Source organism: Rosa rugosa, chromosome 3 (genome assembly GCF_958449725.1).
Source record: "Rosa rugosa chromosome 3, drRosRugo1.1, whole genome shotgun sequence".
Classification (NCBI taxonomy): Eukaryota; Viridiplantae; Streptophyta; class Magnoliopsida; order Rosales; family Rosaceae; genus Rosa; species Rosa rugosa.
Genome location: NC_084822.1, coordinates 39,482,862 through 39,497,623, shown reverse-complemented (window position 1 = coordinate 39,497,623; position 14,762 = coordinate 39,482,862). Strand labels below are relative to the sequence as shown.

Here is a 14,762-nt window from a genome sequence, read left to right as displayed (position 1 = left end):
CTGTTGTCCTATAAACTTGTCTTATATTGCGGATCCGGCATTTTTATTTATTTTGAAGATAATGATCATTTATTCTGCGATTACAATCATAATTAAAATTAAATCCGTAGACAATTAAAATTAGCATCTCTATTGTGAATTCGTGTAGATTTTTTCTATTGGAACCTCCAAATTTACTCACTTGACATCTTTGCTTTTTACACCTCCTATCAAATTTTCAAATGCTAAATTTACTCACTAAACCTCACTCAAGTTTCTGAAATAACATCACTCATATAATTTGCAAACAATCTATTAACCAGATTACATAAATCTCCTATCCAATAATAAAAAAACTCAAACACAAGGTATTGGGCTTTAAAAATTAATTTCTAATAAAAAAGAATTGTTTTTTTTTCCTTCTTTTTTTTCTCTTGTGGATGTGCAAAAAAAAAAAACTGAAGAGTAATTTTTCTTAATGTTTAATTATTTTCTCTACATCATGATTAATTATTTAATAGTTTTTTATGGATAGGCTTGGATTTAGGTCATAATATGATTTCTTTTGTTATCCCTCACCAATATGCGTTCAACATATATGATGATAGGAATTTTTATGTCACATGCATGATCTTGATTATAGTTTTAATTCTTATTAAATATATATATATATATATATATATATATAAATGCTTTAATAAATATGTAGTGAAATTAGAAAATGAAAATATATAAGGAAAATAATAAAGAATGCAATATAATATTATTGAATTGGAAAGTCTAGATAAATTAAATATAATATTTTTTTGGTATAATTATTGTCATTAATAGTCATTTTATAAAATGTTATATATGTCATTTAATAATTCATAATTGAGTGAAATCAACTGAGCAGATTTGAAGATCCCAACTCATTCGTGTATATCAATTCTTGACGATGATGATCAAACAACCTACCAAAGTTGGTTTCAAGTCCTTTCAATTTGAGGAGCCTAATTTTCCTGACCCCCAACCCAACAACAGGGGGTATTATTTTCAGCACGACGTCGTAGCATTTGTAGGACAATGTGTGTGAGCTAATGATGTGGTCGGCGGCGGTTGGCGCGCAGTTGTTAAATCACGTGCGCGTAACCAAAAAGCGGTTGGCTTTCAACTTCAACACGACGCCGTAACATCATACTACTCATCAAGTTCCATGTTCTGTCTTTCTTCTTGAAACTCAAAAGTCGTCTCCTTGCTCCGACCTTGCAGTAGTCTCAGCTAATCCAACCAGGGCTTTGGTGGGTTTTCCATATCAGCTCCCCAAAAGTTAAATCCTCAATCTTCTCTGTAAAAGTTGACACCTTTTACTTTTCTTCTACTTTGCTTCCTTATTGACTAAGCTTGTATTATTGTATTACATGATTGACCTGTATTTAGTTATTGGATCATTAATTACGTGGTGGTTTCTTAATATGGGATCATAAGCCCACAAGTTCTAGAGAATCTTGGATTATTTTAACCTCAAAAGAATTCTAATCATCAGGATCCACTGTTTACAATTAGAAGCATCTTGAAGCTTTTTTAATTTACTGTTCTTCTACTTTGTCTGGTGAACAACTTGTGCCTAAATCATCAGAAGCTTCTAGGATTCTTAGTTGATTACCCACAATTCTGTTGAATTCTACGATCTTGATCTGTTTAAGGAAGGATGGCTTGTCAGGAAGTTCAATCATGGAGCTTTGGTGGTCTTACAGTAGCATTTCTTGACCTTTTACTTGCTTATTTCCTGCTATGCATATCAGCTTTTGTGTTTTTCGTATCGAAGTTGTTGAAGGTTTTCTGGGTGTATTTGCCTTGTCCTTGTAATGGGGTTTTCGGGTATAGAAATCGTGATCTTTGCTTGCATAAGTTGCTTAATGAGTGGCCTGTTGCCAAGATTTATGCTGCTCAGAAGTTGGTGAAGAGTAGGTTCCCTTTTGATATTCGGTTTAAGGATCAAACATGCAACTTGAGTCAGAATTTGATTAGGGATGTGAATGGAGGGAATGGTGTTCTTGAATTGGAAGGTGAGTCATGTTGTAGTCCGTTTTCGAGCCCGAGATTGCAAAGTCTGGTTGATAAGGAAAGTGGGTATGATGCTAAGGGGAAGAGAATTGTGATTCTGAAGAAAAGGACTGGAATTCGGCGTTCTAGGAGGGATAGTTCAAAATCTCCTCGTATATTCCCCTTTCCTCTTGATGAAAGAGGTACAAGAGAGATATCTGGTGAAAGCTCAATTGCTGTAGCTACAAGACACGATGAGCCTCAAGGTGAGTGAGAAAGATATAAATTTGTTTAGTGGTTTTGATTACTTAAGTTCATGTATTTGATAGACTGTGCATTATTCTATAGGTTTGGATTTAACTTACTAGTTTAATTGTTAGAATGTATTGTTTAACAAATTTATTATCATTTTTATTATCAAAGAGGATAATTCGAAAATTACTTAAAAACTGGGAGTCGTTGCATGATTAATTATAGATGTACCATATTGGGGATAATACTTACTCAGTTTGTGTCGTTTTTCATTTGTGATGATGTCAAAACAGCATCCGGAGATGATAGAGGGGAAGGAATAAGTGGACTTTCTAAGCTGAGTGAATCAGCTGCTGAGAGTAAAGGTCTGGATGTGAGTTACGGTGAAGAAAAGCTTCCCATTTTTGAAAATGAAAGTGATACAATCAGGATGTTGGAAGGAGCACTCGAAAAAGAGAAAGCTGCTTGTGCTGCTCTCTATTTAGAGCTGGAGAAAGAGCGAGCTGCTGCTGCAACTGCTGCTGATGAAGCAATGGCCATGATAAGTCGTCTGCAGAAGGATAAAGCATCGACAGAAATGGAAGTGAGACAGTACCAAAGGATGATTGAAGAGAAATTTGTTTATGATGAAGAAGAGATGGATGTTCTGAAAGAGATACTTCTTAGGAGGGAGAAGGAGAATCATTTTTTGGAGAAGGAAGTTGAAGCATATAGACAGATGAATTCTTTAGGAAATGAACAGTGTAATGGTGATTCAAATGATAAGCTGCGTGAATGGGGACAAACTGCACTTTCTTCGAATATAGATTCACAACTGATGATGCCGTGGACTAATGAAACTATATCTAATCATATGGAAGTGGGAAATATTGCAGACAGTACCTCTCAGTTTGACGCTTCATTTGTCAAAAAACAAATCCATTCCAATGGACATGATGTTGTTGAGAAAAGTGTCCTTTCAGGATGGGAAGGAAAACAATACGCAGATAATGCAATGTGCCCAGGAATGACTACTGAAGCAGTCCAAGCTAAGATAGGGATTGAGAAAAGTTTCTATAGTGATGGAGGACAGCTGCAGCAAGGTGGGGATCTTGAAAGCCATTATCATAGTCCATTGCTTGATACAGAGCCAGCTGTTCATGACATTCATGTCATAGATGGTAAAACTGAAATAGTAAGAGGAGAAAGTAGGCCATCAATTTATGCTGCTTTGGATGGATTCCAAGATCCGAGATGTGGGGCTTCTGGAGTCTGTAGCAGCTTGGAACCTCTGCTGAGCATGGGGAAAGGCAAAACGCCTCCTTAAAACTTTCGGAGGAGATCAGGAATCAGCTTTTGTAATTCTAAAGCTAAGAGATCGAATGTGACTTGCTTCTTTACCGGCTTTATCTTCTAAGGTAAATATTAGTGTTCCCATGTTGCCCCTCGTACATTTGTTTTAGTTATCAACATGTGTTTGTCAGTGCATTAGAGTTATGACAAAGTCTGTGCAGTGATTTTTTGTTTTCTTCATTCTGGAAGCAACAGGTTTATTTTATATTACATTAAGAAACATAATGTTTGGTACACCTATCCAAAATTGAAAGATGCACTGATGTAGGAGAGTGTGTTTAGACTTTAGACAAAACTAGTAAATCCTCATCACTTGAGATGAAAGAGATTGGTGTACTAAGAGTGGATACGGGCTTGCAAGGTTTCCCTCGTAGAACCTCTTCATGGTTCTGTGTCCGTACCTAACCAAGGAGATAAACAAGTAACAGCTATAAAGTCATTTATAGCCTGCTTTTATCTAAACAATCTACAGATGCTTAGGTCTGAAGAGTAAGAATCTGTAACAAATAAAGCAACAAAAGGTGTAAAACTAATGCATTCAGTCCCCTTGGAGAATTAAATGGCTGCTCATTATGGCTAACTATGAAAGAGGGAAACTATATGAAGTCAATATCATATCATGGTTTATAATTGCTATTAAAATTTTGTGATGATATAGCAGAGATTCACACTTCATATATATGGCAAGCAGTGAATGACCAGGACAACTGATGGTATTTTTTAAAATTTGATTAATTTGTAATGTGGTCATGTTATATCGTTCAACCCCTTATGCTTAGGAAAAGGTTTGGTAAGTTTTACATTACAGATACCTACACAGTTGCTTCATTGTTGTTTTTCCCTTGAAAGCTCTACACTTAGGAGGGACTTGTCATGTTAAGGATGTTCAAAAATACAGTTTAGGAAACCAATGTATCATGATCGAGTCATCAAGCACATAATCATATTTGCTTGATGATTTGTTCTAGGAATTGGACTGATTGAAGCATTTGATTAGTGAGATTGACAGTGACATCTATCCATGTCATCTTCCCGTCTCATTGGCCATTGTTATCATCGTTAAACGTTATGTTCATTCATAATTCCACTCTTTTGTAGGTGCATTTGAAGACAAGACGTAGCCAAAGTATGTAACACCCCCAGATGTGTGAACATCTGAGGGCTGGTGCTCCAAGTCTATTTGTATCTCATTGATGGTTGAAAGGGTAAATGAATAGGATATGCCCCATAGGTACTCAGTTGTGCACATAAACTTTTGCGTATAGTAGTTTTCAGTTTTGTGAAATTGGCTTTCAGAGCCATGTTCTCAAGTGATGAATCTGTCCCCCACCTCGTCTTTCCTGGGAAAAGTTTGAAAAAGGAAATGACCTCGAATTGTACGGCAAAGGATGTAGATGCATGTAAGTATTGCCTTCTAGCTAGCTTCTTATGAAATAGATATACTATTCTTTGTTCCTTACACCTTTTCGTTGCACTCATGTCTGGTTGAAAAAGCTGGGTGGATCATGTGAGTTCCTCACTGATCAGATATCGATTCTTCCTCTCTGAGGATGGAATGCCTTAAATCACATAAGATTTCATAATAATTTGATTATCAGGGTTTGCTGGACCTGTGATTATAGCATGTACATATTAAAAATAGGACTAAATTCAGTTTTCTACCATTTATTACTGAAAATCATGTCAATCCATGATCTTCCAATATTATCAACATCTTTATACTGATCAATTTAATCCCTACTCCAACACCTTTATATTGATCAATTTGATCCCTACTCCAATATTGTTAGCTGATCTATCAATTTTGCTTGGTAAATGTTGATGTCGCACTAAGAGAATTCACTTTTTGTGACGTGGAGTGCCTAATTAACTGGGGATGCTGGTGTTTTCATTGGGTAGAAAGCCACATTTTTTTCAGGGACTTGTGCTCAACTTCCAACTATTTATTTTCAAATGTTGAGATCTGAGTTTGCATCCCCATCACACTTGGGCTCAACCTCCAACTATTTATTTCAAATATTAAGTTTCTGAGTTTGAATCCTATTGATGACGAAGACGTGGTGCACAATATATGCAGTCTTATATATTAAAAGGCACCCTACAGTACTGCACAATGCAACAGACTAAATTGAAGTACTGAAGCATTAGTATCAGTAACCAGCATCTTCAAATTATTATCCTATGTAGAGGCACAGTCTCTCTCACTCTCTCTCTCTCTCTCTCTCACCAATTACCACCCACCTTTCTTTCATTGCTTTCATCACTCGATCACTCCCCAGTCTTTTCATGCCCAATTATGGAGCTAACTAGCTAGAAAATACAGTAGGACAACAAACAGTCAAACATGCATGTTTATAGCTAGGCTTGTATGACGGTTTGATGGAAATATATCTACAAACAGTATGCTATATAAAGACTACTACAAAAAATTCAAAGTACTTGCTAAAAAGAGCATATAACGTGATAATGAAATCCCAAAAGAAGACGGATATTCTAGTTGTTCTTTTTCTTGTCCTGCAGTTCTTGATGATCTCTCTGGTTCAAGGCGAAGTACATTTTTATGATTTTGTAGTAAGTGCTTAGTTCCATTCCACTTAAACTCTCTAATTCCATGCAGTGTGCTCGTATTAACTAGTTCTTTTCTTTTCTTGATCTAATTATAGAGGTAAGGGAGAAAAACTTCACCGGGTTATGCGAAACAAAGAGCATGTTTGTTGTAAACGACATTTTCCCAGGGCCGGAGATACGAGTTCATAAAGGGGATACGGTCTATGTAAATGTTCATAATCAAGGATATTATGGTCTCACTATTCACTGGTAACCATTTACCCATACATACTTGTCAATACAGTTACAGTATATGCATTTTAAGATGCTGTTTAACACAAAATTGATCATTGTTGCAGGCATGGAATAATGCAATTAAGAAATCCATGGTCATATGGTCCTGAGTATATCACAGTGTCCAATCCAACCAGGGACTAATTTCACATACAAGGCTTGTTACCTACGGAAGAAGGAACTGTATGGTGGCGTGCTCATAGTGACTGGACGCGAGCCAGCGTGCGTTCATGGCGCCATTGTCATCTTGCCTACTGTTGGAAGCACATATCCATTTCCTCAACCCGATGAAGATGAGGTCATTATATTATGTATGAAACATGTGATCATTTTTTTCCCTGATAATAACTTACTCTTGTTGCAATTTGATTATATATGACATGTTGATCCTTGCATGCAGCATCCTGGTACTCGGGAGATTTGAAAGCAAGGGTTGATGAGGCTATGGAAGAAGCCACATCTTTACAGTTTACCCCATTCTGATGCATACACCATAAATGGCCAGCCAGGGGATCTTTGTCCATGCTCCAACGGTATGCAAATTTGCTAACAAAAATGGACTAATTGCTCTACTGTTTGTTTTGATTATCTGATTACGGTAGTGGAAGATAATAGCTCAAGTTTCAATTTTCATATTTCAGAGACAACATATTGTCGAAAAGTGGATTATGGCAAGACGTATCTTCTTCGTATAGTCAATGCAAACATAGATGCATACCTTTTCTTCGCAGTTGCTCAACACAATCTCACTGTTGTTGGACTAGACGGAGTCTATATCAAACCCATATACACAACCTACATACTCATAAGCCCTGGACAAACTATGGATGTTTTACTCAAAGCAGATCAGGTTCTTGGGCGCTATTACATGGCTGGTAGACATTTCTCTAGTGATAATGCCAAAGTTTCTGAATTTGACCATGTCAATGTTACTGCAATCTTGGAATCCAATGGCAACTATATTTATCCAACATCTCCTCTTTTTCCCAAAACCCTTCCTATGTACTTAGACTTTGCAGCATCATTAAACTTCACTTACCAAATTAAAAGCTTAGCCTCCCCAGAATATCCAATAAATGTCCCACCAGACAATGACATTACAACCAGAATGTTTATAACAGCTTCCATGAATTCACTCTACTGTGAAGATTCAGGCTTCTTGAGCTGCGTGGAGATACCCGTTGCTACAAGTGTAAATAACATTAGCTGGGTGAACCCGAGGAGCACAGATCTCTTGCAAGCTTACTACAGGTTTTCCCAAACGCTTTCCATATATTATCTTTGCTAGATGTAGAATCGCTGTAAATCTTATGTAATTATGATTCCTATTTAGGTAGGTTATCATGTAATTATAGGAATATCTGTTTCCTATTAGAGTTAGACGACTCCTCTTGTCCTTGTATATATACCCCTTTGTGGATGAATAGAATTATTATTGAAAACCCTAAATCAACGTATTCTTTTCTACTTGGTATCAAAGCAGGTTCAATCCTTTGAACTTGCCTGCATCCTTTGAATCCTGAATCCTGAATCCTGAATTCTGAATCCCAAAGCACACCACAAACCGCTGCGTACCACCACCATTGAAATCAAACTCCTCAATGGCCGGACCTGAAATTGAAGGCGCACAGTCAAATCCCGAGAAGACAATGGTGTCATCCTCACCGATCATCCACCACCACTACACTACCCAACAAGACAATTCTGCTTTCCCCACAAGTGTTGTCTTGAATGAATCCAACTACACCATATGGGCTCCTCTTATGCGAATGCGCATTGGAGCACGAGGAAAGGTTGGCTATCTGACCGGAGTAAAGGCTGAACCCGCCATGAATTCTGCAGAGTATGAAGCTTGGGCCACGGACAATGAAAAGGTGAAAAGTTGGCTGATTGACTCCATGGAGTCCTCTCTTATGAACCGGTATATTCGTCTTCCTACTGCAAAAGATATTTGGGAAGCTGTAGAGAAAACCTTTTATGATGATTCTGATGAAACCCGAATCTTTGAGTTGAACAAAAAGTGTTTTGAAGCAAAACAGAATGGAAGGCCAATCCCGACCTACTACAATGAGTTAGTGGCAATGTTCCAGGAGATTGATCAAAGGGCGGCCTCTCAACATGATAATGTTGCAGCTGTCGTTCAAGAAACTTCAGCAATGTCCCGGATGCGTGTTCACATGTTTTTGAGTGGACTTGACCAAGAGTATGATCAGGTGCGTGGAGAAATCCTGCGCAAGGAGCCTAAATTCTCCTTGGAGCAGAGCTATGCTTACATTTGCAAGGTGCAATCAGAGAAACAAGCTATGGGGCGTTCTGTGCAAACTGAATCTTCTGTGATGGCTGTTCAACGCCGACCCGGTCCTCCTCCAGGCTTCTCAGGTCCTTCTCCACGCCGTCCTCACGACAAACCAAACCCATACGCAAACAAAAAATGTGTTGTCTGTGGGGAATTAGGTCATACCAAAGAGCGGTGCTATGAAGTGATTGGCTACCCTGATTGGTGGGACTTCACCAGGAAACCGCGAAAGAATCCGGGCAAGGCGGCTATTGCTACTACAGAGGAAGAGCATCTAGACAATGCCTCCGCTAATGTAGCACAGTCAGGTATGAAGGGTAAGGTTACTTTGAATAATACATGGATAATTGATACAGGTGCATCTGATCATATGACCAATGACCCTAGTCTTGTGAAAAACCTTAGACGTTCCCCTCAAAATATTGTCTCTACTGCTGATGGTACTCCTACTCCGGTTACTGGCGAAGGCTCTATTGTTATATCTGATACCCTAACCCTGGAATCTGTCCTAGTTGTTCCCTCACTAGCCTATAATCTCCTATCTGTTGGTCAAATTATTTTGGCACTTACATGTATTGTGACCTTCTATCCATCTTTCTGTGTGTTTCAGGACATTCTGACTCGGCGGATTCTTGGTTATGGTGTTAGAAGGGGAAAATTATACTACCTGGATCTGACAGAGTCTGGAGAAAAACAGAAGCATCTTTTGGGGCAAGCTAATCAGATTAATGGGGTAGAGCATGCAAAGGAAGCTGTATGGTTATGGCATCGCCGTTTAGGTCATCTATCTTTTAGTTATCTTAAGAAACTGCAGCCTCATTTGTTTTCGGTTGTCAGTGATTTAGATTTCCATTGTGACATTTGTGAACTAGCCAAGAGCCACCGTATTTCATATTCACCAAGTCTTAATAAAAGTCCCGTTCCTTTTATGAAAATCCACTCTGATGTCTGGGGTCCTGCAAAGATTCCCTCTCTTTCTGGAGCTCGATATTATGTCACATTTATTGATGATTGTACTCGCATGACGTGGGTGTCATTACTGAAGAATAAGAGTGAAGTATTTGGGTTGTTTACTGATTTTCACAAAATGGTGACTACTCAGTATCAACAATCTATTAGAGTGTTTCAATCTGACAATGGTGGAGAGTTTGTGAATGGCCCTATGTTTGAATTTTGCCGGTCACAGGGGATTCGTCATCAAACCTCCAACTCTTATACTCCTCAACAGAATGGTTTGGCAGAACGGAAGAACAGACAGTTGATGGAAGTTGTTCGGGCTTCATTGTTTGGCATGAATGTACCTCGGTCTTATTGGGGAGAAGCGGTGAAGTCTGCAGCATACCTCATCAATCGTACTCCTTCCCGGGTAATTGAGTTTCAGAATCCTCATCAAAAGCTTCATACACTCTTGACCATCCCCTCTCTGCCTAATTTGGAACCCCGAGTGTTTGGTTGCACTGCTTATGTTCATATACCAAAGCCACACCGAAGCAAACTTGATCCCCGTGCGAAGAAGTGTATGTTTGTAGGTTATGCCGAGTTTCAGAAGGGCTACAGATGTTATGACCCGCTCACTAACACAGTACACCTCTCTCTTGATGTCTCCTTCCGTGAATCTGAGCCATATTACCCATGGGGAACTTCTCGGTCTTCCCTTCAGGGGGAGAAAGGTTGTGAAGGGAATCCTATTTGTGATTTTGATGTCTTTGAAGACTTGGAAAATTTGGAGGAGCGATTTGAAGGACGAAATTCTGCCACAGCCAAAAACGATCGATCGCCAGGGACAAACGATCGATCGTTTCCAGAGACAGAAACTTCCAGTGGACAAAACGATCGATCGCCAGAGACAAACGATCGATCGTTTCCAGGGACAGACGCTGACGACACAAACGATCGATCGTTTGGAGAGAACGATCGATCGTTGCAACAAACAGGGACTGAGGCAGAAGCAGACACCACTAACGATCGATCGTTTCCTGATATGACCGGTTTGGAGAATTTGAATCAAAATCCAGACGTATCTGAAGCTCACACACAAGATATTTCCCCTTCTACATCACCAACTGAAGATTCCGCTCAGAATGATCCACCTCAGGTACCCCTAAACTTTAATGAGTCTTCTGGGTTAGAAAGTGTTGAGTCTAGGAAATCACAAAGGGTTACCAAGGGAATCCCAAAAAAACAATATGAACCAGATATCAAAGCCAAAGCTAAATACCCCATAGCTAACTTTATATCTAACCATAGGATTTCCGGGTCACATGCACTTGTTGTTGATCAATTATCTACTGTATCTATTCCTAGTAACGTGCAGGATGCATTGAAGGATCCGAAATGGACAAGGGCGATGAATGAAGAATTGGAGGCTCTTCAGAAGAATGCAACATGGGAGTTAGTACCTATGCCGGTTGGAAAGAAGACTGTAGGATGTCGTTGGGTGTTTACTGTGAAGCTCAATGCTGATGGAACTATTGATAGATACAAGGCTAGGTTGGTTGCCAAGGGATACACACAACGTTATGGAATTGATTATGAGGAGACTTTTGCACCTGTGGCAAAAATCAATACTGTTCGGATCCTAATCTCACTTGCAGCAAACAAAGATTGGCCCTTGCACCAGTTTGATGTGAAGAATGCGTTTCTTAATGGGAATTTAGAGGAAGAAGTGTACATGGATGTGCCTCCTGGTGTTAAGAATTATCCAAGTGAAGCTGGCAAGGTGTGTAAATTGCGGAAATCGTTGTATGGCCTGAAGCAATCTCCAAGAGCATGGTTTGGAAGATTTTCAAAGTCCATGAGAGCTTTTGGATACAAACAGAGCAATTCTGACCATACCTTGTTTATCAAGCGGAAGAATGGCAAGATTACAGCTCTTATTGTGTATGTGGATGACATGATTGTTACAGGGGATGATCCGAAAGAGATGAATGAGTTGCAAAAGTATCTGTCAAAGGAGTTTGAAATGAAGGATCTGGGACAACTGAAGTATTTTCTGGGTATTGAAGTTGCGAGGTCTAAGAAGGGAATTTCTCTGTCACAGAGGAAGTATGTTCTTGACTTACTGGCTGAAACGGGGATGCTGGACTGCAGTCCAATTGAGACACCCATTGAGATGAATCACAGACTTGCCATTTGTCATGATCAAGTTCCAACTGATAAGGGAAGGTATCAACGTCTTGTAGGAAGGTTGATTTATCTTTCACATACTAGACCTGATATTGCTTATGCTGTGAGTGTTGTCAGTCAGTTTATGCATTGTCCTAGTGAAGAACATATGGATGCAGTTTTTCGGATTTTGAGGTATTTGAAGATGGCGCCAGGTAAAGGATTACTGTTCGAGAAAAAAGATGAATTGGAAGTTGTGGGATACACAGATGCAGATTGGGCTGGTGATAAAACTGACAGGCGGTCTACATCTGGGTACTTCACGTTTGTAGGAGGGAACCTTGTCACTTGGCGTAGCAAGAAACAGAAAGTTGTTGCCAGATCAAGTGCAGAAGCTGAATTTCGAGGTATGGCACATGGAGTCTGTGAAATGTTATGGATTCGTAATGTCCTGAAAGATCTAGGTTACAAGCTTAAACAACCTATGGATTTGCATTGTGATAATAAAGCTGCAATTGAGATTGCACATAACCCAGTTCAGCATGATAGAACAAAGCATGTGGAGGTTGACCGTCACTTTATCAAAGAAAATCTTGACAGAAAGGTTATTCGGTTTCCATTTGTAAACTCAGAAGAGCAGTTAGCTGATGTTCTTACTAAAGGAGTGTCCAGGAAGATATTCGACAGCTCGGTTGACAAGTTGGGCATGATAGATATCTATGCACCAACTTGAGGGGGAGTGTAGAATCGCTGTAAATCTTATGTAATTATGATTCCTATTTAGGTAGGTTATCATGTAATTATAGGAATATCTGTTTCCTATTAGAGTTAGACGACTCCTCTTGTCCTTGTATATATACCCCTTTGTGGATGAATAGAATTATTATTGAAAACCCTAAATCAACGTATTCTTTTCTACTCTAGACAACTAGTGAACCCTAGAAGTAATATATCATATGTTAGACAAGCGGTCAATCTCTAGAACTTTAGTTCTAGCATTTACTAATTGAAAAACTCATGATATGCATGTGTAATCCAATAGATTCTTATAATATAGATATATATGTAGTAAAGTAGATGCTTTTAGTTTATATATAGTAATAGTTAACAATAATACCGGAAATTAATCTGGACATTCATTATTGATGATGAAGGAACATAAGTGGGGTTTACTCAACAGATTTTCCAGACCAACCGCCTACTTATTATAACTTTACAGACGAAACTTACTGATCAAAAGATACCGTGTTAACAGTACAAGGGACAAAGGTGAAGGTGTTGAGTTATAATGAGTCAGTTGAGATTGTGTTCCAAGGGACTGATGTGCAAGGAGCCTCTGTGAATCATCCACTGCATATGCATGGATATAAGTTTTATGTCGTTGGATATGGTTTCGGAAATTATGACAATGAGACCGACTCGAAAGGGTTTAATCTTGTTGATCCTCCTCATGTCACTACATTTGGAATTCCCAAAAATGGATGGTTGGCGATCAGATTCATAGCGAATAATCCTGGTATGTATGTCTTCCTCCCAATGTTCATATTAAGAACTTAATTACATTGCCATGAATACGAACATGTGTAATTTTTTTCTTAGGTGTTTGGTTTTGGCATTGTCATATGGAGAGACACCTGACTTTGGGTATGGAAGCTGCATTCATAGTGAAGAATGGGGACACCGCTGAAACTAGCATACTCGAACCCCCAGCTTACATGCCTTCCTGTAATGTTCCATTGGTTTCTCGTATCGAAAATTCTGATGAGTTTGTTGAAAAGTTAATAGATCAGTAGATACAATTGTAAATTGTGCGAGTTATATATTAACATTGGGGGTATCTCTATCACATATTAAGTTTGGAAATTGTGCGAGCTACTATATATTCATCACCTAATAGAAGGAGCCTCCAACTACATTTCCAGAGGCCAACTATATGTACATGGCTTATCAAGTTATCATGCACACTGCCATGCCATATTGTCTGAACCTGCAACGGTCTCAGATAAGAAGATTGAGAAATCAATCAATAATCCGACAGCCGGACCACACCAGGTTGCAAATTGCAGAACTTGAAGGTATAGCTAAAGTTGACCAAGCTTCAATATATGTCTGGCCATGCCCTAGATGCCTCACCTAAATTCATGAATTTGTTGGGTTCTCGGGTAGGTGTTCATAGATACTTCATAACTTCTGAAACACGATTGACTATATATGGTTTTAATGCTCCAAGGATTACTGCAATTTCCAATGATACTTTGTTGAATTAGGATCGTAAGTCTCCTTGAACAAGAAGTTTTCCTCGAGATGAAATAAACTGATCGAGACATTTCCATACATTGAGCTATCTTTGTAACTAATTAACCGATTATAAAAAAATGATGAAATGGACCTAATATAAAGATTGGATAGCACATTATTTCAACAAAAATTTTGATGGGAGGGTGCACAGGGAAAGAACATTTCATTCCACAGAGACTCTACTTGTGCCATCTTCTTCCATTTTACCCTGTTGAAAAAGACTTAATTCTTCATTTCAACGCCATCAAAATAGAACAAGGGTCCTTGACCCATAAGTCTAATTCTAGGAAATTTTTTTTCCCATGAGCCCATTTAATCTAAAAACATAGTAAAATGATGATTTTCTAATACAGTGCTTCTATTCATACCTCTAAATTTGTTGTTTGGACCTCCTCTCCTAACTTTTACATAAAACCTCAAAATTGAATTCCCCTTTCTAATAACCTCAATTATGAATTTACAAAATCTCTCTCTCTCTCTCTCTAAAGGGGGAGAGCGCAAAACAGTCAAAAAATAAAACATAAATTGAAAAAGAAAAAAAAAGTGTTGGAGAAAAAAAAAAAAAAGAAGAAGAGAATTATGGAAAAATTGTTGGGAATAATATTTTAGCTAGAATTAGGCTTATTTTTGAATC

General features: G+C 38.5%; 1 protein-coding gene and 1 pseudogene across 1 annotated transcript; both read left to right on the top strand.

Moving 5' to 3' along the window:
- Positions 1-1,155: 1,155 nt before the first annotated feature.
- Positions 1,156-5,047, top strand: LOC133735966 (uncharacterized). Its single transcript, XM_062163403.1, has 3 exons — positions 1,156-2,270; positions 2,550-3,653; positions 4,687-5,047. Exons 1-2 carry the CDS (start codon positions 1,670-1,672, stop codon positions 3,560-3,562), a joined length of 1,614 nt encoding a protein of 537 aa, XP_062019387.1. The 5' UTR covers positions 1,156-1,669; the 3' UTR covers positions 3,563-3,653; positions 4,687-5,047.
- On the top strand, positions 4,851-13,745 carry LOC133735965 (laccase-14-like; annotated as a pseudogene).
- The last annotated feature ends 1,017 nt before the right edge of the window (positions 13,746-14,762 follow it).